The sequence below is a fragment of the Macaca fascicularis genome, chromosome 2 (genome assembly GCF_037993035.2).
Source record: "Macaca fascicularis isolate 582-1 chromosome 2, T2T-MFA8v1.1".
NCBI classification, from domain to species: Eukaryota; Metazoa; Chordata; class Mammalia; order Primates; family Cercopithecidae; genus Macaca; species Macaca fascicularis.
This window is the reverse complement of record NC_088376.1, coordinates 159,009,622-159,028,131: the sequence shown is the minus strand read 5'-3', so window position 1 is coordinate 159,028,131 and position 18,510 is coordinate 159,009,622. Positions and strand designations below refer to the sequence as shown.

Below are 18,510 nucleotides of genomic sequence, written 5' to 3'. Positions count from 1 at the left end.
AGCTCTTTCTTATTCAGGGATCAGTTAAATGACCATGCATGTTTTCTCTTAAGGTTTTTTTTTAAATGTCATATTAAACATTTGGGCTCTAATCTGTCTAAAATTTATTTTATTTTGGTGTACGGTATGAAGTTGTCAGGATTAACTGGATTTTTCTTTTCCAAATATTCAGTTTTTCCAGTGCCATTTATTGCTATTTATTGACTACTTTATCTTTTCTCCATTGCTTTAGATTCTTTCCTTACCATGCATTAGATTTTAAAATATGCCAGATCTGTATTAGGGCTATGTTTCAGGCTCCATTCATTGTATGTTAATTCTTGTGTCTGCTCTACCTTTTAATAATTGAATTTAAAATATATACTTTCATATCTGGTAGGGCAAGACCAATCCATTATTTATCTTTAAAAAAAAGTTTAATTATTTTTATCTACTTGTTTTTATAGGTAAACATCTAGTCGAAAATCCCTTTGGCACATAGCGGGTACTTAGAGATTCATTCAACAGATATCCACTGTAATGTTTAGCTTTTTAATCTAAAAACATGTTGATTTTATTTGAATTCTATTTTACTTGAATCTTCTTTTATATCTTGCATTTCAAAGGGATAAACCCTGTTTGCATACATGGAAAATTATACCTAATGAAAAATGGAGTTTCCTTTTACAGCTCATTTGGACTTCAGTTCTTTTAGTCATAAGACAATTTTATCTGTGATGAATGGTAGCCATTTTTTATTTGCCACAGGATCACATTGCAGAGTGAACAGCTGTGTAACACAGTTGTTCTAAACTTTAAATAAGGTTGCTCTTAAAATGCTATTTGACTTGTTATCATAACCACAACCTAATTATTAAACTTTTTGAGTGTATGAATATTTTACAGATATTCTATATATGAAGGATCAGTATACAAAAGAGAGAATTTGCTCTTTTCCAATTATTTCAAGAATAAATAAGAAAAATCTGACATAGAAAAAATTAAAGAAACATTAACAAAATCTGCAATCCAATTTTCAGAGATAACTGCTGTGTACATATATATATGTACATATAGATATGGTTTTTATACACACAGAAACACAGACACTATATGTACAATTGAGATATGGTTGTACATAACTGTTTTATAATCTTTTTCATACTTAACAATATACCAGGAAATTTCCCAAGATATTATATTTGTATAATATTTAATGAATATTTAATGAATACATTGAGTAGATATACCATGGTTTATTTAACCACTTCCCTGAGGTTGAATATTTGAGGTTGTTTCTGATTTTTTGAAATATATGAAGCTATCATAAATCTCTTTACTCCCTAACTTAAAATTATTCTATTCTTAGCATATAGGCTATGTTCTGAGTACACATGCACATTTATCCATAGACAAGACAATCTCATGGCTCTCTAGTCATGGCAAGGACTCCTCTTTTCCAGGGAGCTGAAAGAGCAGGGGACCAGATATCCCAGCCTCTTAGAGGTCTGCTAAGATTACTGGGAGAGAATTATGAGTGCTGGGGAGTTGGTGAGAAAATCATTTCAGAGAGCGTGGAACTGAGAATCTAAGCAACCTGGGGACATTTATTCTATGTGTAGCAAGCAGATTTTAGTATCCAACTCACTTGGATTTGTATTCACCACTTTCCTGTGCCTGCACACCTAGCTCTGTGTGTTAAGGGTAACATAACCTCTCTAGCTTTTCTTTCTCTGTGAACTCCCCCTACTTACTATAGCCTGACAACTCAAGTCCAACTAAGAAAAAGACTCACAGGTCAATGACTCTCCCCAGACCTCTCCCCATGGGGCTCTGAAGGCTGCCTACTAGGTAGATGTGGTGGCTTCTTCATCTCAGATGGTGGCCCCGCTATCAGGATGTGTTTTCAGTAGGCATGCTTCTCAGAAATGCCACCTTGACCTGTAGATCTTTATGTAGAACCCAGTCTCATAAGGGCAGGGGGAAGAGGAGTTGGGAAAAGAAGGAACAAGGCCTGCCAGCTGCTGGCAGCTGCTGGCAGCTATGGTCATGGAGATGCCCCTGACCATAGCCCCCTGGCCACAGGAGGAGGCACAAATGCACAATCAGCTGGGCAGCTGGCCTTCCTTCGGGAAAAGCAGGCTTTCTTTTACATCTGGGGCACCTGGGTAAGGGAGCAGGAGTAGTTGTAGTGCTCGCCAAATAGCCCAGATTGGGTAGCAGAGGGAAACAATAAAAATTCAGAGGACGCACACAGATGGGTGTGAGCGGTGTGGCTTACAGGTGTGCAGTGGGAAGTTGAGGAGGCAGTTTTTAGCTGCCGTTTTCTGAGTTTACTCCATTCACTTACTCATTCACTTGCTCACTCATTCGTATAATCAGTACTTATTATTGAACATCTACCATGTGTCAGGCCCCATGAAGGAGATATCAAGATGAACAGAGAAAAGTGAGCGTTATGTTTACTTAGTGTCAGGTAGGTGTCTGGTTTTTCAATTTTCCTCCCTTAATCATTATAACAGCCTATGAAGTGTAGGTATTCTTATCTCATGTGAAGAAACAGAGACCCAGAGAGGTTAAGCTGTCCAAGGACACACAGCTAATAAATACTGGAGCTGGGAGTCAGACTTCTGTCCAAAGTCTATGCTTGACTCAGGGCTGTGACCTTCCCCTCAAGACATTCCTGTCCTGGGAGAGCTTGCTGTCTTAAGTAGAAGACAGCACGTTGAGCAAGTAATGGCCAGGTGTGTCATATGGTTCCAGCCTCACTAGGAACACTCCAGAAACCTTATCCTGCCATTATCCAGGCTCCAGCAGATCTTGTTAAACATGTTTGCAAACCCTTTCTGCTGGCTCTAACCTTGACAGTGTCATGAATCGAGAAAGGGCCTGGGGTCAAGTTGTCATCCCTCCAATGGCAGGGGTGTCATCAGTTTGGAAGGCTTACTGGAGATGTACTGCCTTGGTGTCTACAAAACTCATTTTGTGTTCAACTAACCTCAGTTCTTCCAGCTCTTAGTAGCTCCGTAATGAGAGAGAACCACCTCTGATAAAGCTTATTCTTACAGCACAGGATCCTTCACACAGCCTTCACCTTCTACCATCTGCCACAGTTTCCATTTATCTTAGCTAAGGAATCAAAATCATTTCATTTTTTCTCTGCCAGCCCAACCATGGTATTGGATTCCAGCTAAACCACGAGTGTCATAAAGTGTGCTGTGAGGGAGGCAGAGCCTAGGTAATAGGATCTAGTGGTTAGAACCCAAGGTAACTTGTAGACTCTCACTGTGACTGCCCTAGGTTAGTGGTTCTCAATGATTTAGGGTGTCATAGATCCCCTTGAAAATCTGTTGACAACTGTACTTAAAGATTGTCTCTCAGAAGAATAGACACGTATGGACAGATATGCAATGGTTTGCATACAGTTTCATGAAGTTCATGGCTTTCCCCCACCACATACATTTTGAGGCAGGGTTTATAGGCCTGCTTCAGTTTGTCAGGTAAAAAGTATAACTTAGTCTGTCCTCTGGTGAGTAGAGTTGAGGATTACCCAGTCTACCCTCCAGAATTCTGGAGAAGGATTTTGGTTTCATGAGATACCTAGATCACCCCTGAGTTCCTGTTTAGCACTTAACATTGTTATGCTTCTTTCTAAAGAAATAGCAGACATCGTGAGTCAAATATTTTCCCAATCATGGCAAATTTTCTAGCTTCTGCTGGGCCCTGGTTATGCTAGGTCCACAGGGGAAGCTTTGTTGTTTGTCTCCAGCAAACATTAACTCATCTCTTTGTTATTATGGATAGGGTCTAGGTCATGGGAAAACCCCATTGTGTCTTAGTTAGTCCTCTCTCTTCTCCTAGACCCACCAGAGACTTGTCACCTGTCCTGTCCAATCTAGGACCTAGGTGATGATCCCATAATCCATTGCCTCTTCTCTTGTTACTGCTTTTTCACATTTTAGAGACTTCCTTAGAGCTAGAGTTTTAGTATCTCTTTTGGATTATCTGAATATTTGTCCCCCATGTGTACCTCTATATTATATTACTTGCATGATATTGAAATTACATGTTGGTTTGTCTGACTCTTTCCTTAAATTAAAAATCCCTTAAGGTCAGGAACTCTATATTGTTTACCTTTGTACCCACAGTGATTGTAACTTTGCCTGACACATATAGGTGCTCAATAAATATTTATTGAGTTGAATTGTATATGTTTGGATATCCAAGGCAATAACTTAAGTAGGGACTCAAAAATTGCTTAAAACTCCAGGAATCTTTCCATGGATAATCCATCAGATATGGTTAGCCAATTTATCTAGATACCTGAACATTGTATCAGGGGACATACAGGGTTCATGCTGTCTCATTTCCATGTGATCTGGGTATGTTTGTGTCTGTGTGTGTGTGTAGGGGTATGTACACAGACCTTTGTTTCTTGGTTACTACAATAATTTGAAAACAATACCAAACAAACCTCTCTTCTGTAATCTCTCTATATGTATATTCCTCCAATGCTTCTTCACATTTCTTATCTCCATGATATATCTTAACGTCTCTTTCATCTCTGCCTCTTTCTCTTTTGGTTGACATATCCCTAAGACAACATGGACAGCAGCCACTCCAAGTAGCGTCACACTAGTTCAGGACCAAGGACAGCGGCATACATGTCCTGGCCATGGGGAGAGGGTGCTTTAGTTTGCTAGTTTGTTCAGTAAAATGACCTTTGGATGTGTCCCTTCTCAGCTGTCAGACCGCACCTGCAGTTCTGCAAACCTGGTTGTTACTTTGGTCCTAGTTGTTCCACGTATGTAATGGACTGGTGCCCAGTCTGTGCCAGGGTATCCCGGTGACATTGTTCATTGATGGTCATGGTGAGGACACTGGAGCAGGAGTGGCATGGTTGTAGAATCAGAAAGAGTGCAACTGGGAGTGGGGAGAAACTCTGGGCTTGTGTGAGAGGGTCTGTTCCAGGAGCTGCCTGTGAGGGTCCTCTGCCCTAAACTCTGTGGTCAGCCATTGCTACTTTACTGCCGCCCACATGGGGGTTGGAGAGATGGTTGAGGGGAGAGGCATCCCATAGGTGCTGGACAGTTTCATATTTAGATATCTGCCAGAGTGCCTTCCATAATGACAGAGCCCTGAACTGGCTTTTCAAGTCAGCAACTTCATGTTTAACTAGTCTTTATGCCCTGATTAAATTAAGTATTAATATTATTGATGTTTGTGCTGGGGAAAAGGGAGGGGGACTGAGATGAGGGTCCCAAGGAGCAAAGCTTTTCTATGTCTGAACTTGCACAGCACACACCTTCTGCCCCTGGGCACCTTTGTAACTCTCTCCAAATATATTATAATAGCAAATACATAGCTAATGTTCAACAATTGGATCATAGTAATCACTGACAAGCCAATGTTCTGTGTTACTTTGAGGACCATCCAAGAGCAGTGCTTAAAGTAACAAAAAAGACAATAAATCTACCACTATCACCACTGCCTGTGATGTATGAGCACTTCAGATAACCTGGTGAGTTAGAAAACAATCAGTTTCAAAACAAACACAGTGGGTGGATAGAATCACTTCTGAAGTGGCCATTTTCTTGTGTCTACACCATACTCCAGATGTCAACTTTTCTGGGGAGGGAGGGAGGGAGGGAGGGAGGGAGGGAGGGAGGAAGAGTGAATAAGCCTGTGTGTATTGCAGCTGAGGTCTCAACTTGAGCTAATATTAAATCTTGTGAAGAATAAACAGAAATGGTTTGCTCATTAGCTGGGCTTAGAGAGGCGTTACCCGTGTGTTTAAAGTGCTAATTATTAGTGATCTTTAATGGAGCTAATGTAGCAATGGAAAGTGTTACAAATTTCCGTTCCTCAAAGGTAGCCCATTAGCCAGGCCTTTATAGCTAATATTGACTTTAGAAAGTTAATATTGAAATTGGCCTCAATTAGAGTTCATGTGAGAGAGAAAGAAAGATGAACATGGAGGTAGAAATAAGCACAAAGAAGCACCATGGGAGGAAGAGACATGGCAGTTACTAAACACTTTTTATGTAGAAGGTGTCGTGACACTTGGGATGTGAAAAACTCTGCCTCTGGGTCACTCATTAAGTGCCAGCTGTGTACCAATCACTAAAGCTATTGAGAGAAGTACTCAGCCTCTGCCCTCAATGAGCTTAGAGTCTAGTGAGGGAGCCAGATGCAGTGGTGAACAATGGCAGAACAGGGAGGTACGTGCCAGTGATATACTGAGGCAGACAAGTGAGTCCAGCCCAGATGGTGATGGAGCAGTTAGGGCAGGCACCCTAAGGAAGCTGTCCAGCTCACTGTAGTGCAGGGCAGAAGATGGTCATTTATGAAAATAAACTTCAAATGCATATCAGAGTTGAGAGAAGGTAGACATTGCTTTTCTCCAGTGTAAAGGCTGCCCAACCTGGTTATAGCCAAGTCCATGGCTGCTGCCTCAGCTTACAGGAGGCCTGGTCAGTTTGCTTAGAAAAGCTCAATGTTTAGCAATTGCCAAAGGAAGAACACATTTTTTCCCCCTTTTTGTGTTGAAATCAAGTTAGCAGAGGCTCCCGGGTGTCCTTTGCTTAGAAATCCCATGGCCAAAGAGGAGAACTCTGCCGACCATCCCTCCTGCACACCTGCCACCTAAGGAGAGGGATGCTCCTTGGTCCATTTGATGTTTGTGGGTGACAGTGATGAAGGACGACTGTGGGGAGTTGGCCCCATTGGGCACAGGTAGATTTTCAGGTTGGGGAGAGGCATGTGGGTCTCCACACTGCTGTGTGTTTGGTTGCTGACATAAAGCTGCCCAGTCTTTCTCTCTCTGCCAGGTTTATTCCTTCCTTTAAGCACACACTTTCTGTCTTGGTGGTAGGTGTTTTTGTTTTGTTTTGTTTTGTTTTGTGAGATGGAGTCTTCCTCTGTCTCCCAGGCTGGAGTGCAGTGGCATGATCTCGGCTCACTGCAACCTCTGCCTCCCAGGTTCACGCAGTTCTCCAGCCTCAGCCTCCTGAGTAGCTAGGATTATGGGCTCACACCACCACAACTGGCTAATTTTTGTATTTTTAGTAGAGACAGGGTTTCACTATGGCCAGGCTTTTAGTTGGCCAGGCTGGTCTCAAACTCCTGACCTTGCGATCTGCCCACCTGGGCCTCCCAAAGTGCTGGGATTACTGGTGTGAGCCACCACACCCGGCTGGTGGTGTAAGGAGAACTCTAAGGAACATATTTATAGTCACTGGAGGCATTTTTCAACAGTTTCCTTAATAGCTCCTTAGGGTCTATAAAGAGGAGACAGGAACATTCACCTCCGTTTCTTTCTCTGTCTCTGTGTGTGTGTGTGTGTGTGTGTGTGTGTGTATCTTTCTCTCCAACTCTTTATCTCTTGCTCTTACTCCTTTTCCTTATTGTTTTCTCCCACTCTTGCCACCTCTCTTTTTCTCTTGTGTTAACATAGGAAAGGAGGGGATGAAAGAAGGGAGAATGAAGGGAATGAAGATCTTGCTTCTAATAGGTTCTCTGCTAACTCCAGTTTCACTGACAGTGTCTTCTCCTAAGGGCCTCACCCATCTATTTTCTACACAGAAGAGACCAGGACTTTATGTCTCTTTCCTTTATGATTCAGTTTCACATTGCACTTTCATGGGGTCTCACATAAACTGTCCGCCTGCTACTGTCCCAGCAGATCCCAGGAGGTTACCCACAAACATGCTTCCTGCCTCTCCTGGGAGTTAGGGAGAAGATCAAAAGAGACAAAGTTCCAGTGCCCCTACCCTCTATTATAAAACTAACTTCAGCAGGGGCCAAGTCCCAACCTCCCCATATCCTCAAAGATAAAGCAGAATGTGACCTGGAGGTTGGGATCAGAGCCTGCTGGGCCAAGCCCTATTCAGGAGCCACAGCCTTCTTCTGGGACCAGCGAGATTCCACCTAACTCTACCCCTTGCTGTAGCACAGACCTGGGTCTTGGAGTCTCCGAAGGCACTTACAGTGGCATCTTTGCCGATGCCTCCCTAGGTGTCCACCCTGTTGGGAGTCAGACCACAGAGCCCACCCTCCTCCATGCACTCCTTTTCATCACCCACTAACTCTGCTTTTCTGTTCAATGAGTAAAATCTCTTCATCCATAGCATACAGTTTGTTTGCCCCTCCGTCTCTGCCTTGGCATGTACTGCTTCCCACCATCCCTTGCTTCTACTGTTATTTACAATCTAGTTTGAATATCATCTTCTCTGTGGAGACTGACCTGATGGATCATCTCAACTTGCCATTCTCTGTCTTCTCTGTGCCTGTGCGTGGTCAGTTTCATTATTTCTTGACTCTTTTTTGTGACAGGCACTGTGCTGGGTTCTGGGGTAGAATAAGGAATACTACATGTTCCTTACCCTCAAGGCATCATGATCAGTTAATGGGGAGTAAACGAAAACACATAAATGCCATTCAGGAGTGATGGAGTATCAAGTACAACTGGAGACAGCTCAGCTTGATGGGGAGGCCAGGGAAACTGCACAGAGGAAATGACACATTAGAGACAGATTTAAGAGGTAGGATCAACAGAACCAAGTAGCTGAATCAATATGTGTGATGGAGGAGGGGGGAGTCTAGAGTGCTTCCCAGGTTTCTGTTTGGTTAGCTCCGTGGATGACGGCACCAATAATTAAGATATAGTGGATACAGGATGGTCAGGTTGGGGGAAGGGTGGGAGGATCTTTATCAGAATCTCACAGTCTTCACTGGTTTTTTATGCAGTCTGGTAGCTTCCTGGTGTCAGGGGAGATGGACACTGGGTATTTTATGAGGCTGGAAATTGTCAGAGAGTAGAAATTGGGTTTCCCCTCCAAGGGAGAGAATTGCCTGAGATGGGCACTGTTTTCTCAGATGCAGAACTCCCCAGGTGGGAGCACCCCTCCTTTCTGTTTCTTGTCCAGCATTTCCCCAGTGTTCAGGACTTTGTACCTGTGAGTAGGGGTGCAGTTGGGATAAAGAGGCATAAACGGACTGGCTTCTCTGTCCTCCAGGGCTATCTTAGAGATGGCATCTTGGTCTGTAAATATTATCTGTGACAGTATTTATGGTACTGAGAGTAGTTAGAGAAGGTAGGGTTCTGAGGGTAGGAAGGAAGATTTGTGGTGAAATGAAAACATCTGGTACATGAAGGAATGGTTTACGCTACCAAAATTCTGAGCAGTTTGGACAGGTGTTATTCATAAACACTCCTGCCACCAAAAAGTAAGATGTAGTCCAGTCTTAATGCCCTGGAGGGGGAATTCATCTACCTCCCAGATAGCCTTTTTATTCCAGAGCTGAATTTGAATAATAGACAATTATAGGGTAATGGCTGAATCTCTGGAATCTCTGGGCAGTGGAGAGGGGTCTTCCCATGGTAGGGGCTGGAGGGGTGATGAGTAGTGTTAGATGAGATTTTAGAGGTCCTGTTTAGGCCAGGCTGCAGGATGCTTTTCTCCATCTTTTGCCTCTGAGGTGACTCTGGAATGGAAAGACATACTTTAGTGCACAACTTCCCAAAGTATAATGTGCATATGGATCAGCTGGGTTTTTGTGTGTGTGTGGTGGGGGGCATTGGGACAGGGTCTTGTTCTGTCACCCAGGCTGGAGTGCAGTGGCATGATCACAGCTCACTGCAGCCTTGACCCCCCTGGCGCAATCAGTCCTCCCACCTCACCCTCCCAAGTGGCTGGGACTACAGATGTGTGCCACCATGACTGGCTAATTTTTGTTGTATTTTTTTTTATATAGATAGGGTTTTGTCATGTTGCCCGTGCTGGTCTCAAACTCCTGGGCTCAAGTTGTCTGCCTGCCTTAGCCTCCCAAAGTGCTGGTATTATAGACATGAGCTACCATGCCTGGCCTCACCTGGGTTTCTTGTTAAAATGTAGGCTCTGACTCTGTAAGTCTGGGGTGGAACTTGAGATTTTGCATTTCCAGCAAGGTTCTAGGTATATGTGATGCTTATTACCTTGAGTTGCAAGGTTTTAGGACTCATCTTTAAGAAGCTCTTTTAAAAAAAAATTTTTTTTTGAGTCTCCTTGCATTTTGTACAGGTGATATCCTGTCTCTGATAACAGTTTAATTGTCCTATTTGGAAACCTGTTTGTCTCCGCTTGGAAGCCCCTGGAGAGCAGGATCCATTTCTTATTTGTCTTACTATCACCAAAGCCTGACATATGGCCTGGCATATAGTGCTCAATATAGAATTAATGAAACAATGACCTTAGGAATAGGAAAATTTCAAAATTACAACCAAACTAAGGTCCAGCCAAATGAGCTCCTGTACCTCTCAATTGTAAGCCAGATCTCTTTTATGCAGCCTCTTGTCCAGTGACTCAGTGCCATTTTGAGTAAGGCTCCCATGCTGGACACCACAGGGTGAAGCAGAAAGAGAAGGCAGAAACCTGAGCATAGGGAAGTGTGCAGAAACAGGGCTCAGGCCCACTTGAAGCAATGTTAGAACACTTACATAGTAACTTCTAAATAGGTGCACATTAAAGGGGTGTGTCTGAGAACCAAAAGGAAACAAAGAGCAATCCATGTATACTCTGGCAGCTTGAACCTCCAAATGCTCTATAAACACCCACTCTGTCATTTGCTTCTTCACTTGTTGAAATAAGGATTGCTTTCTGAAGGAGGTTAGTATGGAACACAGGTGCCCTGGGGAATATACTGCTACTCTACACCCACAAAACCACAGACAGGGCTGGTGGCTCAAGGGCCAGTTTTACCATTGCCATTAAGGTCACACAGAGGCTGGGAGCCAGAGTGAGGGTGTTTGGCATTTTCTAACGTGGGAAATGATGACTAGAAGCAATGTAAGCATAACACATTTGGAGCAAGGAGAAGCAAAAGTGGGGCTTGGAGAAGACCCATGCGGGAGGATCCTGGGGAGATGGCAGGGATAATTTGTACTTCCTTAATAGATGTGGAGCATTTCAACTTTGCTAATTAACGGAACAGCAGGCTTGTAATTCTGACAACAGCAGGACACAAATGGGGTGGGATTAGCACTGAATGCCGGTGAAGCATGCCTTTGTCCTTAAGAAGAAGCACAACACCCACAACCCACAACCCGTCTTGGGTCAGGTCCATGAAGTTACTACCCCTGATTTTGTTTTTTGTTTTTTCCTGCAGCAACTCCAAGGGCTTAGGGTTTTTTAAATGTCTTCTCAGGCCTTCTTTAGAGGTAGCAAGCCTGTTTCAACTGGCTTTTTTTTTTTAAAAGGTGGAAACAGGTCTATGATTGGTCTAGAGCAGGAGTGTCCAGTCTTTTGGCTTCCCTGGGCCACATTGGAAGAAAAAGAATTGTCTTGGACCACACAGAAAATACACTAATACTAATGACAGCTGAAAAGCTAAAAAAAAAATTGCAAAAAAATCTCATAATGTTTTAAGAAAGTTTACAAATTTGTGTTGGACTGCGTTCAAAGCTGCCCTGGGCTGCATGAGGCCTGCGGACCACAGGTTGCACAAGCTTGATCTAGAGTTTATTTTCTAATAGTTCTATCACATATACTTTATACCAGAAATGGCAATGATAATGTAAGCTTACTTCCTTCAAGAGGTTAAGCCTCATGGAAATTCTTCCATCACTCTTCTCCCATTTTGGCATTTTGGGCTACCTGCAAAATGGGGTGATCTGCCCCTGAACATCTATAAACTGATTCTGGGGGAAAAATTGGCCATGAAGCCAGTGAAATGTTTTATCTTCCCAAGGTGGAATGAATCTTGTTAGGGAATTTATTCCCAGTACTTCCTTTTAAAGCATATTGATCTGATAACCTGAGGATCTTAAAGGCCAACAAATATGAAGAGAAGGTTTAGAAAGTCTCAGAGTATTAGAGCTGAGTAGTACCCTGGAGGGCATCTACTCAGATAGCCAGTGCTTGGTGTGACAGATGAAGTCATTGACCTTGTGTAAGTCATTTTAGGAAGGGTCAGCGTTTCATTCATTCATTTATTCTTTCATCAAATATTTATTGAACATTTACCATGAGTCTACCAAGACATGTACCGGATAGTGAAAACATGTTGCTATTTCATTGGTCCTGTTTGAATTAGCATTCAGTGAACTTCTCCTTTATTATATATTCCAACAGCTGGTTTCACAAGGGCCCTGGGGGAATTGATATGCTACATAGGATCTTTAGCCAGTGCAAATAGGTTTTATATGCAAGGTCACCAATTTCTGAGCTGCTGGGCTAATTAGCTCTACTTGGCTTTACATAATACATATATTGTTGAAAAGTTATGTGTAATTTAATTTTTGGCAAATGAAAAACTAATTCAAATCACTAGGGGAACTTTTATTTGAAGAGACTCTGGAGCAAATCCTTTTATAATGTGAAAATTTTAGTTGTAATTGGAAATGATTGTCCCCTAGTTTGGATTTTGTACATCTGGACACTTTAGGTTTTCTTATGGTGGACACACAACCAGGCACAGCAGTGGCCTCTACAGGGTCGGGGAGGACCCTGGCCTGGGAAGTAGAAGCCCTAGGAATCCTAGAACAGCCCAAGCCGAGGCACTGATATTTGCTGGAGCCCATGACTGCAAGCTGCATGGACAAACTGCACACCTTCTCTCCGGTCCTGGGCCCTGGTGGGGAGAAGGAAGAGGTGGGGCACAATGAGTGGGTGTGATGGGTGAGACTTGGAGCTTCCTCTTCCTCTCCAAGGGTGGGAGTAGAGAGGAGATAGGATGGGGAACCTTTTGCTTCCATTATAGCAAATTTGAAACCCTTTCTTAAGGTCTTAGGGCTATTTAGAATTAGGACCCTCTTGTGTACTGCAACACAGTAGGGGACAAGAGGGAGGACAGAAGAAAAAAATAGGACAAGAGTTTAGGAGAAAAGAGAGTTATGTGGATTCTTTTTATATAGTAAATCTCATTAGTTTGGGTCTTGCTATTTTTGAACTTGTAAATAATCTGAAAGTAGATAAGACTGAAATTTAACTTTTATATTACATTTTTTTCTATAGAAATTAGTAGAGTGCATGGTTACATAGAGGAAAGTGTTTTAAAATTAATGTATAGAAAGATATATTTCACAAAGGAAAATCATGTATTTTGATATAGAAGCATCATTTTTCACAAACAAGTCATGTATTAAAGATCCTTGTCTAACAGATAAAGCCTAATAGATTGCCAAGGAAGCTAAATGTCTCCTCGTTGCATAAGGATAAAAAAATACTTCATGTATCTGTTTGTAAATTCTATAACAATTTATATTGATCCTAATTAACCTCTATTAGTGAAATTTAATTGTTTTTCTGTGGAGAAGATAAAATTAGAGCATAAATATCTGTAGCAACTAAGGATAGAAAGTTCAAAATAATGCTTATAGGCTTTGAAGTTCAAGTATTCTTTTTTATGGTGTTACTTTGTTTTCCTATTGTTCAAGGTCTTCTCAAAGTGAGCCTTGTAGCTAGTTCTCTGTCAGCTAGTAAAGAGAAACAACTGATGAATAAAAGACTTGCAGTCTTCATTTGGTGCAAAATGAAAGAGAAAAAATAGGCAAAATGGTCAGAGACACTTAGGAAATTTGCTTTAGGTTTAGGGTATGACCTCTGATCATAGACGCTGGCATTCTGAGGACATATCTCTCTTCCTCCTTGATTGAGTGTGCAGTTGGCCCACTTCACTTCCCTAGGCCAGTGATCTTATGCCTGGCTTGGAATTTTACTGCCAAAATTCCCAGGTGGGTTTCTTGAAACAGTCAATGTTTAGAGATTGAAGGATTGAGTGGGATTGTCCTGCCCAGCATGTTGCTTTCCTCTGTAAATTGTCAAATTTGGACCCCAAGGGTATAAGCCAAGTGGAGAAAGGCACCCGAGGGGGCATCCATGGTATCTGGTTCTGCTCCCTGAGCTGACTTACAACCGCTCACCTTCTGGGGTCTATCTGTGTCATATCCCTAATGGTGACACATAACAGAGACCTCAGTTAGAGCTCGAATTGCTGTAAGCGTGGGTGGCTCTCCCTGAGAGTCCCTGTGGGGTTCTTAGGTTAAATGATAGGGGTGCAGTGGGCTAGCCTGGGGTTTGTGGATGTGGAAGCTGGGTCCTGACTTCCCACACATCCCACACTGGGCTGGATTGTCCTTTGCCTCCTGAGGCTACTGTTCCTCCAGGCACATCTTTAGTTTCCTTTCTTTGGGAGCCCCGAGCTTCTGCCTCCAGCCCCCAAAACAGGAACTCAACTGGAACGTAAAAGGACTTTCTAAATGGGAAGCAAGATTTAGAAAGAGAACAAGTTAAACAAGGTAGTGCATTTCCTTCCCAGGAGATTTGTGTCTCCCCATCTCCTGTCTATCGTGGACTGATGATGATGACATTGAGGGGGGGAGGAAGAGGTGGGGAGAGGAATATTGTCATCAACTTTGCTTCCTTCTGTAGGAGTTTTGTGGTTTACTTTCCTTGTTTGTAAAATAAAGACTAATAGTTGTTGTGCCAGAGGAAAGGCAAAAAGGACTTTGTAAATCTTTATTTAGGACTTTGTAATCCATCTTGATATCAGTTAACTAATTCAACAGATATTTCCTGGGTGCTGAGTATGTTCAAGACACTGTGCTAGGCACTAGAGGTACAAACATGATTTTGTAAAAGTCCTCCATCTTCAACTTGCTCAACAGCAACAGGGCTGGTTTTTTTTTTTTTTTTGCCCCCAGGGCATGGAGGTTTGTCCACATGAGGAGGGTGATTTGGATTGTCCTCTGCTTGAGAAGGACGGGGGGGTTGTAGCCCTGGTCACCCCTGTAGCTGGCATCGTGTGGAAGTATCCCTTCTGTTGCGGACCCTCTCCTGGTCCATCGGGCTGGGCTGTAGGACCTGGACAAGGCAGGACTTGCCGACTGATGATGGGATTGGGAGACTGAGGATGGGACCCTGCGATTCAGCCAGCTGGCTCCTCTCACCCTGATTCCTTCTGGTTTGTTTTCCCACAGGGTCTTTTCGGAATGATGGTTTGAAAGCTTCTGATGTCCTTCCTATCCTAAAGGAAAAAGTGGCCTTCGTGTCTGGTGAGTATTTGTGGGACTTTCCTTTGTAAAGGACCTAGAGAAGAAGTGTGTGCGCACATGTGTTCAGATTCACTTGTGTGTTAGTGGGGGAGAAGTAGGGGAGGCGAAGTTATGCTTGGGGCAGCTGCTTCCTTTCTGCTGAGGCAGACGGAGAGAGAAAGGAGGGCTCTGGCCCCAGCTGGGCATTCTAAAGGACACCCAGAACCAAAGGGACATTCCCCGAGCTTCCCATCCAACCTCAGTCCCCTGGCCTGGCCCTGTGAGAGTTGCTTCAACTGGAGAATCTGGGCACTTGGCACATTCCCTGAGGTTTTATTTCAGTTCATTTCTGCATGGATCAGGGACAGGAGATTTTTAAAGGAGTTTTTGTTTCCTCCTTTTCTTTCTTTCCTGGCAAAGGGAACTCAAGTGAGGGTTCGTGTTTATATGTTTAGTTTTTGTTTTTTTCTGAATAATGACTTCCAAATATTTATATGACTTCTCTCTCCTATACATCTTGTGCACAAAGACCTCTTAATGTCTCACTCTGGGGTCAGCAATCTGTAGCTGGTGGGCCATCCACCAGTTTTTATAAATAAAGTTTTATTGGTACACAGCAATGTATATTTGTTTATGGAGTGTATTAGTTTTCCATTGATGGTGCAACAAATTTCCATAAGCTTGGTGGCTTAGAACAATAGAAACTTATTATTGCACAGTTCTGGAAGCCAGAAATCAATTTCATGGGGCTGAAATCTAGGGGTCAGCAGGGCTGTGCTTCCAGAGGTTCTAAGAGAAAATTGGTTCCTTTCCACTCCCAGCTTCCAATGGCTGCTGACATTCCTTGGCTTGTGGCTGCATCATTCCCATCTCTAACTCCAGGGTCAAATTGCCTTCTCCTCTTGCATCTGTGTCAAATCTTTCTCTGCCTCTCTCTTTTAAGGATACCTGTGACTACATTTAGGGTCCACCTAGATAATCTAGAATAATCGCCCTATCTCAAGATGGTTAACTTAATCATATTTGCAAAGTCTTTGCCATGATGTATTTGTGGACTATTATTCAACCTACTATAGATAGTGTTAATGGCTGCCTTCTCATTACAACAACAGAGTTGAGTAGCTATTGCAGAGACCATTTGGCCCATTAGCCTGAAATATTTAATATCTGACCCTTCAAGAAAAAGTCTGGTGACCCCTGATATAATTGAAGCCAAAGACTGGCCAGAGCCCCTAAGGCAGTCATTCTCAAACAATAAGGTATGCCACAATCACTCTGGGTGCCTGTTCCAGGGCTCCACTCTAGGCCTCCTGGATCAGAATTTCTGGTAGGGTCTGAGGCAGGGGCTGGGGTAGACAATGTTAGTAGCCAAGATCATATTTTGAGAAACATGCCATGTGCTTATACCTCATGGACCAAAGCTTTATTTCTGGGTGATTTTGGTGATCTACAAGAAGTAGCAGTGCAGTCACAGAGCAAGAGCTATTCCAGTCCTGTAGAGCACAGGTTCATGCCACAGGCACTGTTGGTTTGGCTGTTGGGCGACAGACAAAACAGAGAGAAGAGGAGGTGGGAAGGGGATAAAGGAAAGGGGAAGTTAAGCAGCAGTTGTCTCCCACCTCATTGGAGAAAGGGCGAGAGCCTGATGATTCAGAGTGTAGGTGTGAGAGGTGAGGGCAGGCATGCAATGGGAGTGTGCAGAAGACTTTATAATGACTAAGTGCATTCTATATTATTGTAATTATTGTTAGCAGTAGTAGCAATAGTAATTTATTATTGTCATTGCTGTTAGACGAGAGTGACCTGGCAGCTGCCTCTTCCCATTAGGGACTAGTATATCTTATAAGGTAATGAGCCCCCTGCCACTGAAGATGTTGAAGTACAGGCAGAACAACTCCTTGGCAGGATTATGCAGCAGTGATTTGGGTACGGGGAGAGGCATAGGTGAGCAACCTTTAAAACCTTTAGAAACTTGGATTCCATTTACTTGCTAAGCATATGGGAAGACCTTGTGCAGAAATCCTAGAGGCCATTGAGCAGTGCCAGGCCTCTGATTTCTGCTGATCCCCATAGCCTGGGCTCCCAAGGATGTGGTCCACAGCCCTCTGGGAGCCCAATCTTATCGTTTCTTCCTTCTTTTTATAGTCCTTAGTTAACCTGATGTTCTTCCTGTCCCCTGGATATCCTGCCAATCCTTCCATTTCTCTTGTGCCTGATACTTCTTTCCCTCTGCAGTGCCTTCTCCGTGCCTTCTGCCAGTTTGAGCCTCTCCTCTCCTTCCAGAGTCAGTTCCTACTTTGCCTCCTCCAGGAGACCTTCCTGGATCTAATGTATTCCTCTGAGCATCATCCTATTCCACATCAGTTTGGGGCATATGCATGCACAGTACACTCTGACGTGGAGACCCTTGCTTGATGTTCATGGTTTATTTTTTCCCAAGTAAATTCAGTCAGAGCCCTGGGCGGAGCCCCAGAAAAAAACCTTCTCAGGTGGTAGGGGCTAGTCCTAATGGAGCTCATAGAAGCAATGTGGCCAGGAAGGCAGTCAGGAATGAGGCAGGTAGAAAATTCCCTGAGCAGGACGAAGGGGGCTGGGAGCATAGCTCTCCCCCATTTGCCAATGTAAGCCAAACAGCCTGGGTTCAGCCTTATTCAACTGCACCTGCGCTTGTGGTGCCAGAAACTTCTGGGCTTAGGGAACATTGCCCTTCCATGTCTGGGAAGGACACTGAATATACTGGGAAGATAATGACTGGCTGCATCTAAAAAAACAAAAACAAACGCCAAAACCAAAAAAAAAAAAAACCAAAAAAAAAAAAAAAAAAACCCAACCAACCAACTCTTACATCCTGAGCTTTTAAAACATAAAAGATAAAACACAAAAATAAAACAAAATAAAGAAACCTATAATTAAATAATGCAGTTTAACAGTTGGATTTCTTTCTGAGAAGAAGAAAGCACTGCAAGGAAGGTGATGAGTAGAGAAACAGGCTGTTTGTTAATTGAGCCTGCCCTCCCCTGCTAGTACCCAGCCTTGGCCAGGCGAAAAGAAAACCATGCTGCCATGGGAACGTACATTGGGAATAATCCAGGGCAGCCCAGAAGCTTCTGCATGTGAGCGTGTGCATGTCTGTGTGACAGGATTTGGGGCTGTCCCTCAGTGAGCCTCCATTGTTCCAGCACTGCCCCATTCTGCTGTCATTCACAGCTCACAAGTTCCCCTTGGCCCTCTCTGATATCCTTTGTACTACTTATAAGTCACAGCACCCATTGTCCCTTTTATCCAGCCTTCCCATATAGGGTCCGTTTCACCCTATTGTCTTCATGTGCATACACGCCCACCTTTTGGCCACCTCCTCATGATTCCTCTCTGCCTCCTTATCTCCCACCAATGTGGTTGTCCTCATTGGTTTCCACTGTTCCCAGGGAAACCTTATGTTGCTGTGGCACAATCTTTTGTACCCTGGACCTGCATCTCTCAAAGTGTTTTCCAAGAACAGTTCCACAGGATGATCCTCTACA

General features: G+C 43.3%; 1 protein-coding gene across 39 annotated transcripts in view; it reads left to right on the top strand.

Moving 5' to 3' along the window:
• The window catches only part of KALRN (kalirin RhoGEF kinase), a 694,928-nt gene that overhangs the window by 177,528 nt on the left and 498,890 nt on the right, over positions 1–18,510 (top strand). For all 39 annotated transcript variants that reach the window (XR_012431622.1, XR_012431621.1, XR_012431625.1 and 36 more), the window contains exon 2: positions 14,936–15,010. Coding sequence is in view for 31 of the 39 variants with exons in the window: in XM_015446332.4 (XP_015301818.2) it covers positions 14,936–15,010 (75 nt within the window). In the remaining 8 variants the exon portion in view is untranslated. The remainder of the gene's footprint in view (positions 1–14,935; positions 15,011–18,510) is intronic.